Source organism: Nesoenas mayeri (genome assembly GCF_963082525.1).
Source record: "Nesoenas mayeri genome assembly, chromosome: 6".
NCBI lineage: Eukaryota > Metazoa > Chordata > Aves > Columbiformes > Columbidae > Nesoenas > Nesoenas mayeri.
Window position 1 is genome coordinate 3,624,786 of NC_137545.1, and position 20,684 is coordinate 3,645,469.

General features: G+C 45.0%; 2 protein-coding genes across 2 annotated transcripts; one reads left to right on the forward strand and one right to left on the reverse strand.

Annotated features, from left to right (window-relative positions):
- Positions 1-1,961: 1,961 nt before the first annotated feature.
- On the reverse strand, positions 1,962-9,856 carry LOC308041745 (alpha-aspartyl dipeptidase-like; the record flags this gene model as incomplete). The annotated part of the gene is made up of 8 exons (XM_080346651.1): positions 1,962-2,040; positions 2,425-2,507; positions 4,542-4,601; positions 6,095-6,268; positions 7,666-7,745; positions 8,334-8,408; positions 9,634-9,718; positions 9,806-9,856. 8 exons carry the CDS (start codon positions 9,854-9,856, stop codon positions 1,962-1,964), a joined length of 687 nt encoding a protein of 228 aa, XP_080202777.1.
- Positions 9,857-9,927: 71 nt separating this feature from the next.
- Positions 9,928-20,058, forward strand: LOC308041746 (cytochrome P450 20A1-like; the record flags this gene model as incomplete). Its single annotated transcript, XM_080346652.1, has 11 exons — positions 9,928-9,954; positions 10,067-10,116; positions 10,204-10,370; positions 14,643-14,788; positions 15,465-15,632; positions 16,314-16,392; positions 17,072-17,187; positions 17,582-17,636; positions 18,863-18,983; positions 19,841-19,960; positions 20,028-20,058. The coding sequence occupies 11 exons, from the start codon at positions 9,928-9,930 to the stop codon at positions 20,056-20,058; spliced, it is 1,080 nt and encodes a 359-aa protein (XP_080202778.1).
- Positions 20,059-20,684: the final 626 nt, after the last annotated feature.

Below are 20,684 nucleotides of genomic sequence, written 5' to 3' on the forward strand. Positions count from 1 at the left end.
ACTGTGTCAGTTCCAGCTGTAAAGACACTTGTTAGCGGTCTCCTTTGGCAGAAATAGTTTTTGCGCAGTCATATGCATCTGGGTTCACTGTACACCAACGTTAGACTCAACTGAAGCATTGGGAAGATGTCTTTCCTTCCATCCCAAGGAGCCAAATTCTCCTTCTTATTACTGATTGCCATTGTTAGCACATACTGTCATAGGAAGCAAGGGTTTTCTGAAAAGCTACGGTTTAAAATAGCCATCAGATGCCTGAATGCAGAAACACCTCCAAAGGCAGCACAGCATGTTGTGCAGAGCCTGAGCCGAGTGCTGCTCATCTTACGGCAGGCTTGAACACCCCAGGTGTGAGGAACTGCTTGTAGTGTTAATTCAAAGGTACCCTTTGGTTTCAATTCACCTTTTCACTGTGCATCTGTGGAAGAAAACTGGTGTGTGTTTCTTTTAGTTACCATTTACCCAAATAGCACACATAAAATAGATGTTGCGCTGCTTTTCTTCAGGAGAGCGTTCCTCCAGTGGTGTATTCTTTTTATTTTCATCTGCTGGGCTGGGAAGTTTGGCAGGAGCTTAGGTCTGTGATTATACTCAGCACAGACACAGTTTTAAAACATGTCTTCTGTCTCAGAAGCATGATTATCAGTAAAGATTATGGTTTAAAGCTGCTAAGGTGTTTTGAGATTGAAATATAAAACATCCAGCCATATATATCAGAGATCTAACTGAATTTACAGGCCACTTGTTTATTTAGCTTCCTGTCTCAGTCAGTATTTTCCTCTTGGGTGAGCCATATTTTTTCCCTTGAAGTAGTAACTTTTCAACATAAACTTAGTGTTGCACCTGACAGTGCTGCTTTAGTCATATGTAGCTGTGAGCTATTGCTTGAAGAAAGCTACGAGGGGAAAAAAATCATCAAGGAAAACTTGCGATACGTGTTCCGATTCAACTCTTCACAGAAGCAGCTTAATCTAAGATTAGAGAAACACTGCTCATTAAGATTTGCGTCCCTTCAGTCTGTTTTGGTGGAAGCCGTGATGCTGCTCAGCTTGCTTGATGGATTTTTACTAAAGCTAATGAGAGAGTGGAAACAAAAGCCTTACAGCAGCGGTTAACCATATTTTCTGATAACTCTTACAGATTGTGCAATTATAAATGGATTTTTAAATGCCAAAAAATGCCTTTTTTAAGAGTTAAATGTTAGGTAGTGGGGAGTGTTGTAAATATCTACTTTCAAAATGAGCCTTCAGGCACTGTAATGAACTTGCTGACAGTCTTCTGTGCAATATCTTTTTCCCTTCTGGGTGCTTTAAGAGTATACTATATGTCTTATTTTGTTTCGATCAGTATGTTTTAAGAGTGTGTATATTGGCTAATGATGGATTTTCTTTCTGTACAGCATGGTGGAAGATGTTTCAAAATTTTGCACTTTTCTAGGATTTGCAAGTTTGTAACCTGACAATTTTTAACATGCACACTTTTGTACATAATTAGTATTGTATCTATTTAACATGAGTCTGAAGCAAATAAAAGCAATTGAATGCATAACTTCTCCCTTTATTAACAGCCCCAAAATGAAACCAATGGTGTGGAGTACACTAAAGGAACAATTATTTCATTTGGCAGGTAAAGCTGGGCAGCAGGAAGAGCTGACTTGCTATCCAGTCTTGATTGTGTTGAAATAACTTTCTTCTGGTGGGGAAGTAATCAAAGTGGATACATGGATGTACAGACACTTTCAGACTAAGAATAGCTATGATTACTCAAGTATTGCAATAACATTTGACTTTTTGCTGGTAGAGGTGTCCAAGACATGAGTTAGGTTGGGGAGAAGAGCCCACTAATGCATATTTATCTTTATTTATGAAGATAAGGTTCTCCACCCACCCTGGAACTAGAAGCATCTCTCTGCTTCCTCCTCATTGCATTCCCATAAAGTGACTTTTGCTGCAGAATATGCAAGGCTACAGATTCTGGAGATTACTGTCAATCAGGAGGAAACTGAAATCTGTTCCAGGCTCATGTTCAGTTGGTTTCTTACCCCTGTAAACGAGACAAAACATGTTGTGAGCTTTAACAGGAGCTAGGACAATTGTGCTTCCATCTGTTACGAGGGATAGAACAAAGCATCCTTATTCAGAACAAGCAGAGTTTTGACTCTCTTCCTTGCCTGCGTCATGGGAAAGACATATTAGATTTCTTGGTAAACGTTCATATGACTAAAGACATGAGTTCCCGTGTTCTAGAGTTGAACACGTTAGGGCCAAACTGGCATTCCTCTGGCCTTCAAAAAGAGAATGGGAAAGGGAAACAAGGGATTAATTTCTGATGTGAGGAACAGGCAGCGTGGACAAGGAGTCTAACAGAAGTCTCTCTTCCTATCTATCTGAAGGAGGATATCCATTTTAATTCAAATGAAGCACTTACCTCAAAAACAGACGTGCTCCTGTCACTCCTTGCAAGGTGGCTTTGTCTCCTTCCACTAGCAGCATCGCACCTTCCCGCAAGCCCTAATGTAGGTGTAAGCATTTAATGTTATTTTCAAGCTATTAGTAAGGCTAGAATGCTTGTCACAAGCAGTCTTAGTGCAGCTCACCATGACTACCAACAAGACTTTCTCACTCATGTATTTCTAACAAAGTTGCCAAGACAAATTTAGGTGAGTTATCTTGTTTTAGAAGCTGCTTTTCTTGCTTATTTTTCCCTTTTAAAGAAGGACAAACCATTAAGGAGAAAAAGAAAATGTGTTTTTCCAGTTGTTGAGCATTGATAAGGATCATGGCTGAAAACATTGTGACAAAACTAGTTCAGCCAGAAGACACATTCAGAGCAGAGGGAACTGTGATCTACACATCAATGACGAGCTAAGGAGCCACAGATCAGGCCGGTTGACCGACCAGAGATGGAGGATGTGCTGGGGGGCACATAGCCCCATCTCGTTATATGTTCAGCTTGGCAAAAAAAGGCAAAAAGTTGAGACCCTTTAACATGGCCCAGGGCTTGTTGAAGCTTGTTCATCTTTTGCAATCACCACTTCCCCCTGATTTCTGCATGACACAAAAGGGGCAAGCCGTAGACCCTCAGTGTGGCCCAGGACTTGTCCAGACTTGTCTCTCTTTCACAATCACCACTTCCCGCCCCCCCCCAAGACTTTCCTCTACTCTGGGAGCTATACAAAGCTCACCTAAACCAGCACGGTTTGGGGAATACCAGCTCGGCCTTGCCAAGGGAATACCAGTCTACCAGTCTCAGCGAAGGGAATACCAGCTTGGCCTCACCAATACCAGCACGCTGAGGACCCTCACTCTGAACCAGACATCGGAGGATGCTGTGCTCCTGAACCCAGCATCCTTGCCGTGAAACACCAAGGCTACACATCATCGTACAAGTCCTGTCATCCACACTGTGGGGCCGTAAGAGACTGGATCCCTCACTCTTTTCTTTCTTCCTTTCTCTCTGCTCTTTCCTTCTCTCCTTTTTTCTATACCCCCATTGCTTTGTCTCTCCTTCAGTACTCCCTTTCTCTCTTTCCCTTTTGAACATATAAGGATAACACCATCTTTAAGCTCTGCTGTTGATCTTTGGTTAAATTTCATATTATAGCTACTGATGGTTGCCAGCATATCGCTTGCAGTAGGATTTTCGCTATTAACGTGTTGATAAGTTCTGTTATACTTTTTCCAAGTCACCATTCGCTGTAACCAATATTCCAACAAGAACTTTTACTAAAACTCACAATTGAATTGGACCTTGGAGGTGATTGTCTGTCATTCACTTCACATAACCGCACAGAATTAACCCAGAGTTAACTCACACCTGTTCTCATCTGTTGAGTCAGGGCGCGTGTCACGTCTAGAGTTAACTCATCCCTCATCCCATCTGTTGGGACGGAACAGTTATTATTCCTTTTTTTTACACTAGTTACAGGGTGTTTCAGAACGACAGACCCCAAAACACCTTGTGTTGTGATTTCAGATTGGGTCCATCTTTTTGAAACACCCTGAACTTGTGCTGCCACCATTCTTAGATGCACTTTGGGCCAAGCACCAACCAGCTGGGTTTGTTAGAGCACAAACTTTATACTCCAAGCTGAAGCACAGGGACAGGAAACGCAGAGGTCCCACTTCCCCAGACAGATGTACTGTAATTACTACTGAATGAGCAAATTCAGAACCTACAGAGAATGAAACATCATGTAAAGTTAAGAATATCTGCAAAAAGATTCAGGGGAGGTATCTTACAATCTGCATGCACATCACCCCCAACATACACCATATGACTGGCCACTGACTGGAAAGATCAGAGCTGCCTAAAATGTGTTTGGCAACAGGACTCCACACATATAATCAGCAGAATGCATTTCATTTGTTCTAACACATCTTCTGCAAGTAAGCAAAACCCAAGGTTGAAGCTCTTAGCTTTCCATGCCCCAGTTCTGTAAGGCTTGTCAGGCAGGGAAATCTCCACTGCAAGCTAGCAAGAATGCATTTAAAATATTTACTGTGCTACAGCTATGAACTTCCTGACTGGGAACTACTACTCACCAGAACTGGAGGGGTGTTTGGTTCTTCGTGACACTGGCGAATTCTTTCCTCTCTTGTCTCCTGCAATGAGTGTAGATTAGCTGCCCAGGCAGTAAGGTAGGACTTGGAGCCCTCCAAGTAGCATGACACGAAGCAATTTCCTAACATTAAACAAATCAGGCACTTGCCCTCAAGCAGAATGCTTTCGTTAGACTAATGTATTGAAGGTAGTGGCAGGATTTACTTTAATAGATACATATTTTACCCTTCTTCACTAGCAGCAATTGCTGTAGATTGATCAAACAGAACTAACACAATCCCTAGCCTGAAAAGCCTTAAATTTTACTTCCACTCAATTCATCCAGCTCTATTTTTTTTTAATGCTATCTCTTCATGATCACTCTCAGAACAAGAGCACTGAGGACAGTGGTGGAAGCAAACGCCTGTGATGTCACCTTCGTGAAAGAGGGTAGTGACCCATGGATTTCCACTGATTACATATCTGCCTGTTTTGTCCTCAAGTAGGTAACGCACTGAAGAATTTCCTGCTGTGAACAGCTCTGCCGTGTTTTCTGAGGGTTTGCTGCTGAACTGAGCAACAGCAGTTAAATCAAACCAGAAGGATTTGTTGGTAAGGAAACACAGGAACACAGGAGGGACTTGGTACAGCATAGAGCTTGTAGCCTCCTCCGGGAGAAACAGCAAAAGCCTTTTATAGGGAAAAGACTGCCTGCTCATCTAGTGACAAGCTAAGATAATTAAATGAGTACCTATAACTTAATCTAAATTCTAGAAGCACACCCTGATCCTCCATCTCTTTAGTGTCCCCTAATTCTTAATACTTCCTCTACCCACAAAGAAATTTGATTATAAGCATTTGGCCTGTTAAAAGACACACCATAGAAACTCTTCCCTAAGGAATTAGCTCCTGGCAGGCTCCTCAATAATCGACTCCTCCATAGAGTGGAGATGTCAGTCTTTGTACTTGATGGTTCAAGTGTTTTTCTTTCAGCCACACCAGCACACCCGTGTGCTCAGTGATGGACATGACAGGGGGTGCTCTCTGCAGGGACACTGGCGCCTGAGTATTTTCTCACACAACAGGTTTGCATGCAATCTCAAGACCTCCCTGTTCTGATGGGTCCTTCAGATATTTAAGCCTCTTAATGTATGTTTAAGTTATGTCTTCTGAAGCAGCAGGTAAGACAGACTATGGCAGAACTTTCCAGATACACTATGCGTTGCACCTTAACATTTCAAATTTTTCTCTCCCTGCCCTGTCCCAAGTTCCACACCAGGTATGAAGCAACAGTATTTCAGACATTGCAAAGTATCGGTGAGAAACACTCTGTTCCACCTCACTAATACTGTTGCCAACTCCTCTTCCCACTCACAGGAAAGCTTTAGGGAGGAGTAAAATGTTACTGCCTCATTGGCATTGCCCCACTCACATTTCCAGCTGCTCTAGAGAGCAGCTGTTAGAGTTATATAGCTTTGTAAGGCCTCACAAATTCGGACTGTTGTTACACCGCTGCACCCTGGTTACTGCATTAGCTCTGGCATGATTTACTTACACCCATGTGAGTGCTCTTCACATCTGGGTCCGGGTAGTGGGGGTTAATATTAAAAGGCACTAAGCCTAGGGCCTGTAGAGAAGGTGGATAAACAATTGGCATGTCATTGGTAGTATTGATGCTGATCGTAGCAACGTTGGTTCCTGCACTGGATCCCACGTAAGGAATCCCATCCTGGAAGACAAAAGCAATGATTAGTATGCAGTATCGCAACTAGGAATTACGTTTTATAGCATCCATCAATCTCAGAGACTCAGCGATCAGATCAGATTTAGTACTTCTAGCTCACTTCACTGCTGACTTCATAAGTGAAAAGCAGACAAACAAGAATTCAGCTTTCTGAAGTGTGCAATAGTTTGTATATGTCGTGATTGCTGGAGAATTAGCTATTGAATGTCCTGCACTTGCAGCTCTGTGACCCCATCACAAGAGAGAACTTATAAGGTAGTCAGTGCATATATTAGACTTTGCTATTAAGAGAGGAGAAACTTGTCTACATTGCAGTTAGAGGAAATATCTGAACTAGCTTTTAACTACCTTCTGAGGAGACTGGGCCACCTGAAGCTGAGTACAATGTTGCCACGGCATCAACTTACCGGCACTATGACCGCTTTAGGTATTACTATTATGTACGTAGCACAATGTACATAGTAGTATGTACTATGCTGTACCTGGAAGGATTCCACACAAACATACAAGCGTATGGATAATGCTAAATAATTTGTAAGAATAAGCTACCTGGAGAGAACTGGTGTGAATATAACCAAATACCTATCTAGATTTCACTGGGGGCCCAACATTTTATGGTGTTTCTGCCCACAATAGGCACTGAGCTTCTGTATATTAAGACAGCCTGGCTAACCTTTCTTCTTGGCAGCTGGCCTTTTCAGATACTGCACTTGCATAAATGGGCCTGAAGTCATTTGCTGTTCCACAGTGCTAGAGGAACACTTTGCTTCTGTTCTCCGCCATGGACGGCATCTTTTTGCTGTGCCTTATGAGATTCACCAGCCAGAACGGGGCTGCTGACCAGAAGGGCTCAATGGCACTCGTACCTCTCAATTCCAGGTCCAAGAGGTACTCAAGGTAATTACACCACTTTCAACATCAACAGGGTGTTGTCTAGAAGGCAGGTATGGATCCAGCTTTATTGCTGGTTTATTAGCAGACAACCTGCAACTTGAACACATCTGTATCTATTAACAAGATACAAAGTGGATATCTCAAGCTGAAAACCAGAGTTTCTGGACATAGATTAAATTCTTCGTTAGTATTTAAAGTTGATGGGCTTCCTTCTGAGGTGCTGTGCAGCATTGTTGATCCTAAGGTTCTACAGTTCCACATGTGGGAAACTGCTCTAGACAGACAGATTGCTGACCTTCTTTTCAGGCTTCAAGGATTAATGACAGCCTTATTTGGCCACAGATTTCAGTTCGTCAGGCTGCATGAGATGGCTCAATATTTGAAGTATATTAAAAATAAATATGTGGAATCAACTCGGATTTGTCTGAACAAGAGCTTGTACATGAGATCCTGCCTTTCAGACTTGGCCCAAACCCTGTAGTTTTTACCTCAAGAACTCTTTTCCTGATCTCCTGTATCAGGCTGTGGTCATACAGAGCTTTCAGGAGACCGAATGTGTTCCCACCTCCTGCAGAAAGGGAGTCCAGCTTATTTAACATGCTTTCACCAACAGTTTTAATTGAAGCCTTTACAAACCAGGCAGACCCAGTGATTTCTATGCTCTGTTCAGGCTATTATCCTGATCTGAGCAGCACTAAAACCAGAAGCTTCAGAAAAATGGTCACTGAGCAGGCCATGGGCTCATGCCCTGAGTTGTCCTTGGAACACCAACGCTGGCTGTTTGGCAGCAGATACTGTTCTAATACGAGGAGCGTGGCATTGGGACTCTGCTCAGGTTAAGCACAGTGGCCCTGCATCTTCCAGACTTCATAAGGCTCATACAGCTGCTATGATCATGTTTTAAACCCTGAAGTACTGTTCAAATTAATAACTTGAAACTTACTGGAGATGAAGTTCCATTGATAAATTTCTCCTGCTTCCCTCCCCACCACTAAATTCAAGGTCTTACTGTTCCCAATTCAAGCACTGTTTTCTGTTGTTTCTAGTAATCACTAGGCCCAGCTTTTTCATTGTTGTCTCTACAGTGCCAGCTCTGAGCAGGACTAATCCAGTGCCCTTTATAAACCCTCATCAGGGAGCAAAAAGTAAAACTTACCAATAAATATTGCTTCAGATGTTCTTACAGCTTCCACTGGATCACAGGATTCATGAATGCTGCCCAGCCCATAACCTTAAATGAAAAAGTATTCACTTTTGCCACTCCAGCTTGGAAGAAGAATGTGGTATGGTCAGACCCCTTCTGCCTTCTCTCCATACCCCACTCAAGACAAAAGTCTCACCAGACAACCAGGGAAACTTTGGAGAACTCTACACCACAAAACTGTATATGTCCTATGTTAGTGCAGGGCTTATGAAGCAAACCTTTGCTTTATGGATACACATGCTCAGTGTCTAAGAGCAGAGCACTTCACTCAGCAGGTGCCACCTGAGGCACAAAGTCCCCCTGAGCATTCCCGGCTCACTAGAAAATGAGAAGGAAAAAGCTGTCAGTGTTCAGCTTGATTCTGAGTCTGTGATGTGCCATCATTGGTCTAGCATTACTACAAATATCTGATCTTTGTAATTTGTTTTTTGGTAACAGTTAAAATGTCTGGCTTTGACAGATTTGCCTTGCTGGGGTTCACTAAGTGCGGGAAGTACCAGGAGAGCCAAAAGTACATGTGACATCTGATAGCAGCAACCTCTGCAAGATAAGGAGCAAGGTGTGCTGCCCAAGGAAGTGAGTACTGCTTATTACTACAGTAACAGGTCCAAAGTTATCCTGAAAGGTGATAGATATTAGACGGAGATGTTGCTGCAGGCTGCTCTGAAAAGATCTTTGCTCGAAGCAAAGCTCAGTTGCTGTTCATCATGGAAATATCTGGCTGGTTGAAATGCATTATAGTCTTCACTTAACCCCAGTAGCTGCACGGCTTGAGCAGAGGTTTAAGATGCATGGGAAGAAACATTCCCTTATGTGACTAAGGAGGATAAAAAGATGCCACTTAGTATTCAGGAACCAAAATTTCCCCCCTGAAGTAGTTACAAAGTGTTTGCAACAAGATTTCTTCCGGAGGCCTCTAAAGCATGGACTTCTAGGCACAAGTCAGCAACCAGCTCCGTGCTGCAGTCCCTCCAGTTACAGCAGAGCCGGCCAAACCCCTCTTCCCCTCTCTGCAGCACCACCCCCGTTCGGAGCCCAGGAAAACGGACTGTGGCAGCGTTGATGCCCAGGGGCGTTCACCACCTCGGCTCCTCTTACAGGAGCGGCTGGCGAGGCCGGTCCCGGGCACGGCCGGAGCGCGACACGGCTGCCCCCGGCACGGCCGGAGCCCGACACGGCCGCTCCCTCGGCAAAGGCGCCGTTTCCGCGTCAGCTGCCCACGGGACTCTGCGCCGGGGCGCTCCAGCCTTACCCAGGCTTTCAAACTGCTCCCTGGTGGTCCGGGCGTAGGCATCTCGGTCGTGCAGGGCGTAGGGAACGAACAGCACCCGCTTCACCTTCCTGGGAGAAGAGAGGGGAGAGAGCGCTTAGCGCGGCGGGGGAGGGCCCGGGCAAAATCCAGGTGTAAGATCTACATCACAAACCTGAACGTTAAAATTTTTACGCAGGGATCTTTCAACTAGGTCTATAATCATGGTTTAGCCAGTGAGACCAGGCACACACAATTGATTTGCTTCAGAAGCCTTAGTAGGTTTGAGGCCTGAAGATGTGGCTTATCCAGCTTTTGTTTAATGTTTATAAGTTATGCAGCAGTATTGATGTGGAAAATCCAGCTCTCCTGCTGGAGAGCTTAATCTTAAAATCTTAAATTCAAGGAGGTTGATCCATTTCCTTACCCTCTCTAGGCATCTAGGCAAGCATCAGTTATCCCTGGGCTGGCTCCAGCTGATGAAAAGTAAGTGCTTTCTGTCTTCGTATCGATCAAGTTCAGCATTGGCAGAGGATGCTGCTCATGACCAGACACCCTCTTTGTGTTCCTCAGGGATGGCAACTTGCCAGACATCATTGCCAGCAGCAGTTTTCATGAGTTCCTGGTGAACCTTCATGAAAAATATGGCCCACTGGTCTCTTTCTGGTTAGGAAGGCGTCTTGTTGTCAGCCTTGGCTCCATTGATCTCCTGAAACAACATATCAACCCCAACCGGTTGTGTAAGTGTTCTTTGCTTTGTTTTTGAGTCCATTTGTTCCTTCTGGCCTTGCTTGGCATCCTATGTCAAAGGAAGCTGGGGCTTCATTCTAAGTAGAAAGAAAATGAGACTTAGTTTGTAGCTGTCATGGTGGGTCAGGTATGTCTTTGGTCCTTCTTATTGGAATTGAGCGTCAGTGACCAAGAGTTGCTGCTGTCCAATGGCCATCAAGAAATTAGCATGCTTGTGTCTTTTACCATCTCCCTACAAGCAAATGTTGATGGAAAACGTAATGCTCATTAGTAACTTGAAACTGCAAGGTGAAGATCCTGCAGCCATTTGGCAAACATTTTAAAACCAGCTTGAAATACAATCTAAGAGAAGGAACTTTGCTAAATTAAGTCTGAAAACAGCTGTGCTAGATTGTGATAGCTCACTGGTGTGGTTCAGTATGGAGGTTTTTAAAGTAGTATTTGAAGTGCTTTAACTTCTGTTTTTCTTTGGTGTGTGGAACTTTGTGCTGAAAGCTTCAAATGATCTTCCAGACTTGGAAGTGATCAGTGGTGCTGGTAGCTGAGTTCGCCATCTTAGTCCTGGGAGGGTATTTGAATTTATGGTGTAAGCCTCTTAGGTGGGTGCTTTTCTTCCTAAGGTGATGCCAGACAATAAGTTAACTCAGTTGACGTTTGGCTTTAACCTCTTGTTTTTCCAATTTTCATCCTATAAGGTTGAATAAGGTGCTGGTTGCACAGCTCTGACCTGACACCGCAAGCTGTCTATAGGCACAGGCACATATCTCAGCATCGCTTTGTGCTGGGGTCATGACGGGTAAGCTTTTTGTGCAATTGCATGATGGACTCAAAGAAAACGGTGACAATCTGGGGAAGGTGTGGGAGTTAGTAAACATCAGCAAGACACAGTAGATAGCAATGACACTCCAGAAGGTGGAAACCCACTCTGAAGGAGCTGAATGCACTTGTGTGTCTTTGGGAAATTGAGCAGACAGTCACTTTCTCCACACTCAGAGAAGTGGTGACAAGCACTTGAGCAGGGAAGTTCTCAGAAATGTACTGAATTTTGGAGTACCCAAATACTGGAAAAAAACCCTAAATACAGTGCCTGGACTTAAAATACAGGTAATGAAGTGACCCAGGCAGCTACAGACTAGCCTGGCATCCTGCTGTGCCCAAGGGCTAAATAGGTTTGTTAAGGATGGGGGTAAATAGGAAATGCATGCTGTACTCCTTTGATAATTGGACTTCTAGACAAGGAAAGAGATAGAATTGTGTTTCTGTCAGAGTTTCAGTTCAGAATTTGCTTGGACACCGCTTGGATTATCACTGAAGGTGGAGGCAAAGGGATATGAAAAGTGAAAGTGGGAGCAAGGCTGGATTGTGTTGAGAAAGCGAAAGGCTGGGTTGGGGAGGTTAAATACTCCCAGTTAGGTTGGCAGCCTGTCCTGATGGCATCACACTGGGACCCCTTGCCAGTGCAGGGAAGCAGAGTGTCAGAGCAAGGAGACGCGTACCCCTGGGGCTGGGGCAGCAGCAACAGGAAGGGGAGGAACAAGAGCTGGATTGATGGCCTGCAGGATGACATGGCCACGGAAAAAAAGAAAAGAGTGCATGTATTTTCTGTAGAGAGAGGAAAGGATGATGAAACATGAGCCAGACCTGGAATCCTGTGTGTGGCTCTGGCCCCTGCACTCAGCATGATTTTGAATAAAGAAAGTGCAAAGGCAGGCTGCTAGCCTTGAAGTTGGACTAATTGCATTCACAGTTATTAATAGGTTCTTAGTGCCAGGAGACTATTTTTCCTTATGTTAAGGCAGTGTTTGAAATTGGTACCTTTTCGTGGCCTCTTAGGGCTTTGTTGAGATTAGTTTGCAAGCAGAATTCAAAGGAAGTAAAACTTTGCTGCTGGGACTGGCAGTTCCTGTGAGATGTTCCGGGTAAGCAGGACTGCGAAGGGTGTGGGTGTAAAAAGGGTGGACTAGCTCAGGATTGCCAGGACCAGTGTGTTCAGAGACCCACTTGGAAAACTCCCATGAGCTGATGTCACCTTTTGGGTTGGGACAATAAACCTGATGCACATCAAGTGCTGGAGATGGAGCTATGGGTCCTGGCCTGTTTGAGCAGGACCGCTTTAAGGACTGCTTTATTGCTGTTCTGTGTGCATTTGTTCTCTGCAGGTTCAGAGGTCCTTTCCATTTGTGATACTCAGTTCTGCTTGGCATTTGTTTCGACTGTCTAGAGTTAGATCTTTTCCCCACATTCACTTACAATGATGTCCAGGACAACACTCTGAGGCTCATGGGATGAGGGAGATTTCCTTGTAAGTGGAAGGAACATTTGAAATTTTTGTATGCTTCACTGAGAGGACTGAAAATGTAGCCTTAAGATGTTTTCAAGACAAGGACAAAGGAAGAAGTCTGTGAAAGCTGACGCAGGACAGAGCTCTATCTCTGAGAGACCGTTTGTGCCTTGTGGAGTCCCCGTGGAGAAACAGCCATTTCCCAAATGCTGGGAGGCAGGGCCAGCCCTCAGCAAAGGGCAGCCTGGGCTCTGCAGTCCTGAGCGCACAGCACAGGGTGGGTCAGTGGCATGGCTCTGTCATTTTGCACCAGAGACAGGGGAGACAAAAACAGCCCGTGCTTGATCCAGCAGTTTTCTTTCATCTGCACCAGGAGAATTTTGCAGTTTGTGCAGGTGGTGGTGCTAAGCATCCTCTGGCCTCTCCAAATGCATCTACTTGCCAGATTTGCCGTGTGGGCTTCACCACCAACCATGTGTCTTTCTGGCTACCCCAGCACTGTACCTCGCTCTGCCAGGAACAGTTAGCGGGCCATTGTGGCACGAATAGCAGCAGCAGCCCATCCGTGGCAAAGCAGCTCGGAGGAGGAATTGGCAGCAGCAGCTCGAGTCACGTAACAGCCTGCTCCACGTGGAGAGCCACCGGTACCATCTGCTCTGCCGAAAGACACACACACATACTCCTTGTCATTCAAAGTGGGAAAGAGGGTGAGATGCAGAGCTTAAAAACATTGGAAGGGAAATGATATGAGAGAAAAGTATTTAGGAAAGTTTACCACATTCATGGCCTCATTAGCTACCTCCATGTCATTAGGCAGTAAGACCTGTGCAGGTGGGAATTGTCTCATATGTTTGTCTGGTAGCGCAATGAGGCCCTGATCTCTGCTGGGAATCCTAAATACAGCCACAACTGGTAAAGTCATATGTGTCTAGCTCAGCCTTGATGTTTTCTGATGCCTCAGAGGTTTCATTTTCCATCTGGGAGAAATAACAAACTCTCATAAAATATCCCTCTTGAAAACCCCCTGATTGCTGCTTCTAAGTAGTTCCTTAAAGATTCTGCCAGTTTTGCAAGACCCACAGAAAAGTTTAGAGAAAGGGAAAAGCATAAGCCATTCTTTATTGCATAGTTTTGCCTTGACATCTAATGTACCTTAGCAACTTTATTAAGTAAAGGCCCCTGGTGGTGAAATTCAGAGTTAAAAATCTAACTGAAGTGAGCTGTGGATATGAAGGAAGGAGGATGTGTGTTTTTATCTAGTTTCTACACCATTGCAAGCGTCTGTGCAGAAGGAAGATGGGAAGCAAGGCAACTAGAAGTACAAAGTATTCTGTAGCTTCGTGGGGCACTGTTTTCTGTCTGAGCTCTGCTGGAGGCAGCCCTCGACTGAGAAAGGTGGGTGTTAGTTTGGGAAGAGCTCATCAGCAGGGAACTCGGCAAATGCAAGAGAAATCATGCAGGAGCAGTAGGGTGTCAGCTGAGGTTTGCTGGGCCGTGAAGCAAGGTGAGGAGCACACAGAGCAACCTTTGGCCCAGTCTCTGATGGGAGCTGATCTGTGTTGAGCACACAGCCATGGTCAGGGCAGGAGAGCGCACCAGGTGTCAAGAGGGAATGTGCTAGAGGGGCTGCAGGTCAGGCTGGAGGAGGAGGGAGAGGAGCACAGCACGCTCACTGGTGTCACCACGTCAGTGACACCACCAGCTGGGAACTGGAAAGCTGGAAACAAGCTTCTGAGGTGTTACTGCTAAAGAGTTCCTTGGCAGAGCCAACAGGCCTCCTCTGCAGGGGTTGCTGATCACAGGATGGTGCTCTGCCCGAGAAGAGACCTTATAGGAGGTCCCAGCCCACTGAGCAAGAGAAGATGTACAGCCCAAAGAGGTGCACAAGTAACAGTGCCTGATTAAAGAGGTAACTGTTTTCATCACCTCTGTGTGGTGTGACTGCCTGACTTTTGAATGGCGTTTCCTTTTTTGCTTTCAGCGGATCCTTTTGAGACAATGCTGAAGTCCCTCTTGAGGTACCAGTCCAGCCTGAATGCGGATACAGGAGAGAGCCACATGAGGAGAAAGCTGTATGAAAATGGCGTCAACAAGGCCTTGCAAAGTAACTTTGCTCTCATCCAGAAAGTGCGTAACTGCCTTTGTACAGCAGAGAAGCCCTGTGTGGCTCACAGGGGAACGTTTAGTGAGAATGATCACTAGGATAAAGGAGCTGTGTTCAAATTAGTGCTGGACCTATAAGCATCTGAGACAGCAAACAGTCTCTGCCCATTCAAGCAGGGTGTGAATATTTGGTTTCTCTTAGCTCCAGTGGGTTAGGGGGAAGGCTCAGCTTGATGGCTTTTTATGCCAAGATACCAGATGCAGTTAAACATACTGGAGCATCTGGATTCTAGATTTATTTCCCAGGACAGGAGTGGGGAGCAAGGAACCAGCTCTTGGGATCACAAACAGGTGAAGAACTGTTCTGTTGACTCAGTCCAGCAGCCAGAATTTGATCTGTGTCTTCTCAGTCGGGAGCTACGAGCATTAAAGGTTGTAAGGCTTCTGTTGTGATAGAGGGAGCAGGAGAGGAGGACAGGGCTACCTTGTTGGGGGGAAACCTTGGGAAGACGCACAAGATTTGAGGCTAAAATGTTACTGTTTGTAAGTTAATGGAAGGAAACCCTGGAAAGAGTGTAGCTTCATGTCATAGCCATGAAAATGTGATCTGCCCTAGCAACTGGGTGGGAATGTCTCCAGGGTAGGTTTGGTAAATAGGCTGCTGATATTACTGCCAACTAATGGTTCCTTCCCTCTCCAGCTGTCAGAAGAGTTGCTAGCCAAATGGCTGTCTGTGCCTGAGGCGCAACACGTGCCCCTCTGCCAGCACATGCTGGGCTTTGCCATGAAGGCTGTCACACAGACAGCTATGGGCAGCAGCTTTGAAGATGACCGGGAAGTTATCCGATTCCGCAGGCACCACGATGTAGTAAGTGTCACAAAGAGCCAGGAAATCTCCTATTATCTTTTCCTACGCCAGCAGCACACGGCTTGTGTCTGTGTACAGTTTAGTACAAGCTACTGCTGAGACTTGAACATTAAGTTAACATTAAGAGCCTGAGGGCTCTGCCTCAGTTATCCCAAGCTGAAACTGTCAGAAAGATCCTACTGCTCATCCTGCTGTCATTAGTCTAAGACATTTCTAGAGGATCTATGGGGATCAGGAGCCCAGATCCAATGGCAATTGAAAGGTGTTTGGTACATAAGTGAGTTAAACTCTGTTGGGAATGCTAATGGCACTTCCACTTTTCAAAGATCTTCTGAAGGCTCTGGGACATTGTGGAGACAGGAAAATCAGAGAAGGTCCCAAGCTGTGTCCTCATCTGGGGATGTTAAATCTGCTGGTGATAGGGTAGGAAAGAAATAGTTAATCTCCCATTAAAGAATCCCATGCTTTTTTTCCTACAGTTGTAATTACAGTTGTTTCATTTCAATTCAGTTTCAGCTATCATAATATCTGGAATGAGACAGGCTGTCCTAGAGAGGAGACCAGTCTTGTAGTCACGGGAAGTCTTCATTTGATTTGGTGTTTTCGTATTACTGAACAGGGGAAGAATAGAAGGGTCTCAGCTTGCGGTGAGTGATGATGCTCTTCTCCCTGTCCTTTCAGATCTGGTCAGAGATTGGGAAAGGTTTCTTGGATGGGTCTCTTTACAAAAACATGACCAGGAAGAAGCTTTACGAAGATGGTAGGTACCTCCCAAAATCGGGGTCTTCCTTCCACTCTGATTGATACTGATTTTCAAGCCTGTTATGGCAGTGCTTTTATTTCTTATATATTTCACGGTAAGTTACTTTATTTCTCAGTTGTCCTGTCTTTTTTGTCATGAATAGTTAAAGCCTTTCAGTATTGATTGAGAAGATGTTAAAAGCAGTTTGTATCCAGAACTAAGGATTTGCTTGTTAGTCCTCCAAACCCAGTGTTTCCATCTTTTTGTTGTTAGTTCTTTGGGTTTCAGAACCTGAGCACAACTACTGTCCCATTAAAATGGGCTTTTCTCATGGGCACTTGTTCAGGCCTGTTGCTGAGTTGTAGCAGTATGATGCATTAGGACACAATTTCACAAACTCCAGCTAGTGCAGGTTGGTGTTTAGGTGTTGCTGATTTCAGCTCATCGAGTACGTGTCTCAGTTATACCTGTAAGGCTGGCTTTTTATAGGCAACCTGTCTTGCTTGGTTCCTTCCTTTTCAACTAAATTGGAGATATTGCCTTCCAAATTGACAGCAACATGTAACAGAGGCTGCTTCTGTAAGTGAGCCCAGCAGGGCCAGCTGGTCTGAAAATCTGCTTGGGGAGATGGATTTGCTTCTCTGCAGCACTCAGAATGACCAGGTTTTAAAATAAATATGGTTTTTTGCTTCCAAAGCTCTGATGGAGATGGAATCCACCTTAAGGAAAGTTACAAAGGAGCGCCGAGGGAGATCATTCAACAGACACGTCTTTATAGACACCTTGCTGCAGAGGAGCCTGAGCGACCAGCTGGTGTGTGCAGCTAAGTCATTACACACCAATGGACTTGCTCATTACATTGTAGCCTTTGATTAATTTAAGCTTTTGCATCTTAGATCAGATTCCTTACTAAAGCAGAGTTTCTGGTTCTTTTTCCGTCCCCACAATGTTTAATTGCGTTAGGCTTCGGTAGCTTCCTTGCCACCGCTTCATTGCTATTTTTATAAGCCAGAAGTATGTTAGCACTATGCATGGCTCATGTCATCCCAGTGCAAGGTCTGTGGAGAGTTCACTCCGTGTCTTCTAGATGTATTTCCTGCTCTCTGCACTAAAGGGATTTCATGTGCTTGAATGGAGAATGTGCCGCTTCTTTTTTATCTTTACAGTCTCATGAGCTTCATTCTCTGAAGTAGATTTTATTTCCTAGATTCTGGAAGATACCATGATTTTCTCCTTGGCAGGATGCATAATCACTGCTAACTGTAAGTACAGATTGTAAGTAACTTTCCATCCTCAGATTCAGCTGTCTGAAGCTCTGTGTGATGACATGAGGCTTTTTCTAGGCTAACAAAAATTATAGTCATCATTCTGTTTCTCCTGAGCTACAGATGTGTAGGACACGCTAATTTTACAGCAGACTCTTGACACAGCCTCACAGCTAGTGATTTGAAACTAAGCTGTGTTTGACAACCTTCCCAGTCTTTTGGTGAACCTTAGATTTTCTTCCCATTGTTTTTCGCTTGCACTCTCAACTCAGCCAAGTGATGCTAAATTTCATGAAAAAGCACCAAAAGATGTCAGCTACAAAGATTGTGTTGTAAAATAGGCTCTGGCACATGGGAAGGAAATTAGAGCAGAGTGCTGGAATTTGACTGGCTGCTTTGAATTTCTGGAGGATAGGAGTGCTCCATGTATGGAAGGCTTTCAAATAAGCTACTTTCTGATTTGTGCAAAGATTATGGAAAAAAAAAATATGGATATAAATAAGCTGGAGCTGTGTAAAATCTTCTATGATGGGGGATGGTTATCAGGCCCTGTATCTCAGCCAGTGGGCTGGAACTCCAAAGAAAACCTCCTAGGTGCAGCTGGGTGTTAAAGATTGTGGCAAGTAAATTGGGCAAATATGATAATGCTCCTCCCAGAGAATATCTTCTCCAATTTTAAGGGGCTCGACTCCTCAGGGATTCCAGATAGTTCTAATGAATAGACAGGTTGGAGTGGTAGGAACATTTACTTGTAGCTTTAGGAAAACTGTATCCTACACAGTTATTTCTTATGCAAGGTTTCTGTTTCACTCCGCTATTGAAAATATCTCTTGAATAGCTCACAAAATAGCTGTAGATGTGAGGGAGACAAGTGCTGGCCAGCCTGCTGCAAGGAGCTCTGCTGCTCTTCTTGCTCCCAGTCAGGAGCCCCAGACATTGGCTGTCTGGAGTACCCACCTCAGATGTGCTGGGGAAGCCCCCTAAATAAGGGAATTTTCTGATGCTTTGGACAAACCAGCATTTCATTTGCGTGACTGGCCTAAAACCCTGGTTCCCCAGGGTTTGCTGGGCTGTGTGGTCCCTTCCCCAGCCTGCTGTGACCAGAGGGTCATCCTTTTCTGTGCCAAAAAGTAATGTTGCGAATACAAGAAGTAAGAAAACTGAATTCAGTTTGTAAAGGATTGAATTTTCTGGGCCCAGTCTTATATTGATTTCTTCCCCAGCGTGTACCTGGGCAGTCTATTTCCTGACAACCTCCGAAGATGTTCAGCAGAATCTGTACAAGGAGATGGACGGCGTTCTGGGGAAGGGACCAATTACACATGAGAAAATGGAGCAGCTCAGGTGGGTCCTATGGAAGGAACTGTGGAGGAAGGTTGTGTGGGGACAGGGGCTTCATGTACTGGACCTGGTGCCCAGCCTACACTGGGACAGGATAAGGCATCCCAGAGCTACTCTGTTCTTTTTTCTGGAAGTGATCAAGCCACAGCATGACTTGCAGCACAGACAGAACGTGCCGTAGGGCTCCAGACATGGGGACCAAGCTGCTGTCTTCAGGATGTCTATAAGAAACCCTTTAGGTTCATTGGCAGAGCACAGAATCAGTGCCCAGGCTGCCAGGCCAAAATTTTTTTGCTTCTTGTTTTGTTTGGTTTCTCTCCTGGTTTTCCGAAAGTTATTTTAATGGTTGGATTCATTTTAGACATACCTAGAGAGAAAGCATGGAGTAATCTTCTTTCAAAAGGGTCACAGAACTAGGATGATGGCTGGTCAACAGTGTGCCTTTATTTTTCATGCATCTGTTGGTGCAACGGGGTACGTTTTGTATTTGGACCAATGTCAGAGTTTCAGTAAGGGAGTATTGAGTGTGTGGGATTCTTGCCCCGTCTTGTATGGGTGAGAGGTTCAGGATAAGGACTGGTGTGTTTATGCTTTTAAGCAGAGTCAGTTTGGTTTAAAATCAGAAAAAAAGTGTGGCGAAGAGAGATTTCAGTAGCCTTCCCTAAAAGCTGATAATGAGATTCAATGCTTCTTGCGAAGATGCTGGGATTCTTGGCCAGAAAAAAGACAATGAAGTGCCTCGGTGTGGCTTGAGAGAACTCCAGGAGCAGACTGTGGCCCCAATGCAGCAGGTGCCACCACAAGGACATGGACAAACTTCTCTCTGGGAGGGTTAAACTGACCAAGTCTTATGGTTGCAGGTACTGTCGGCAAGTCCTGTGTGAGACAGTGCGAACGGCACAGCTCACTCCCATTGCTGCACAGCTGCAGGAGCTGGAGGGAAGAGTCGACCAACATACCATCTCCAAAGAGGCAGGGCAGTACTGGGAGCACCAGAGCATGTTCCTTTCCTGGAGGGGAATTTGCCGTTTCCTCTTCTTCCTGCAGGGTGGTGAGGCACGAAGACCATTTCTTCTGACGCTGTTGAACCCGAGCAGCTGCTCTGGCATCTCAAAGTACAGCTTAGCTCGAACTTCAACCTGTAGTTCCTCTGTGGCAGAGGCTCTGGGAATTCATGGTCTCTTCCTGAGCAGATTTGCTTCCAGTTCTGGGTCCACCGGGGGTGAATTGTCTTTTGAAGGGGCTTACGGGTTCAGTTGTGCATAACAGAGCATGATTTCAGGCCTGATCGTATCACCCAAATACTTGCTCTCACTGGGATTCATCTTCATACTTGGCCCTCCCTCCTTGCCATTGTTCGCTCTACCCATGCTCTTTTGTTTTGTTTTCATTACATTCTTTGAGACAGACTTCTACGCATCTGGAAAAATATCAGGACAAGATAATAGAAACCCTGGCTGTGACCTTTAGGCACTATTACAATGCAAAGATAGACGTGCGATAGAATCATTTTGGTTGAAAAACACCTCTACGATCATGGAGTCCAACCGTTCCCCACCCCCGGAACTGGCCCGTGTCCTGAGACCCTCATCTCAGGTCTGTCCAACCCTCCAGGGATGGTGACTCCAGCACTGCCCTGGGCAGCCTGTTCCAATGCCCCACAGCCCTTTGGGGAAGAAATTGTTCCTAAATCCAACCTCAACC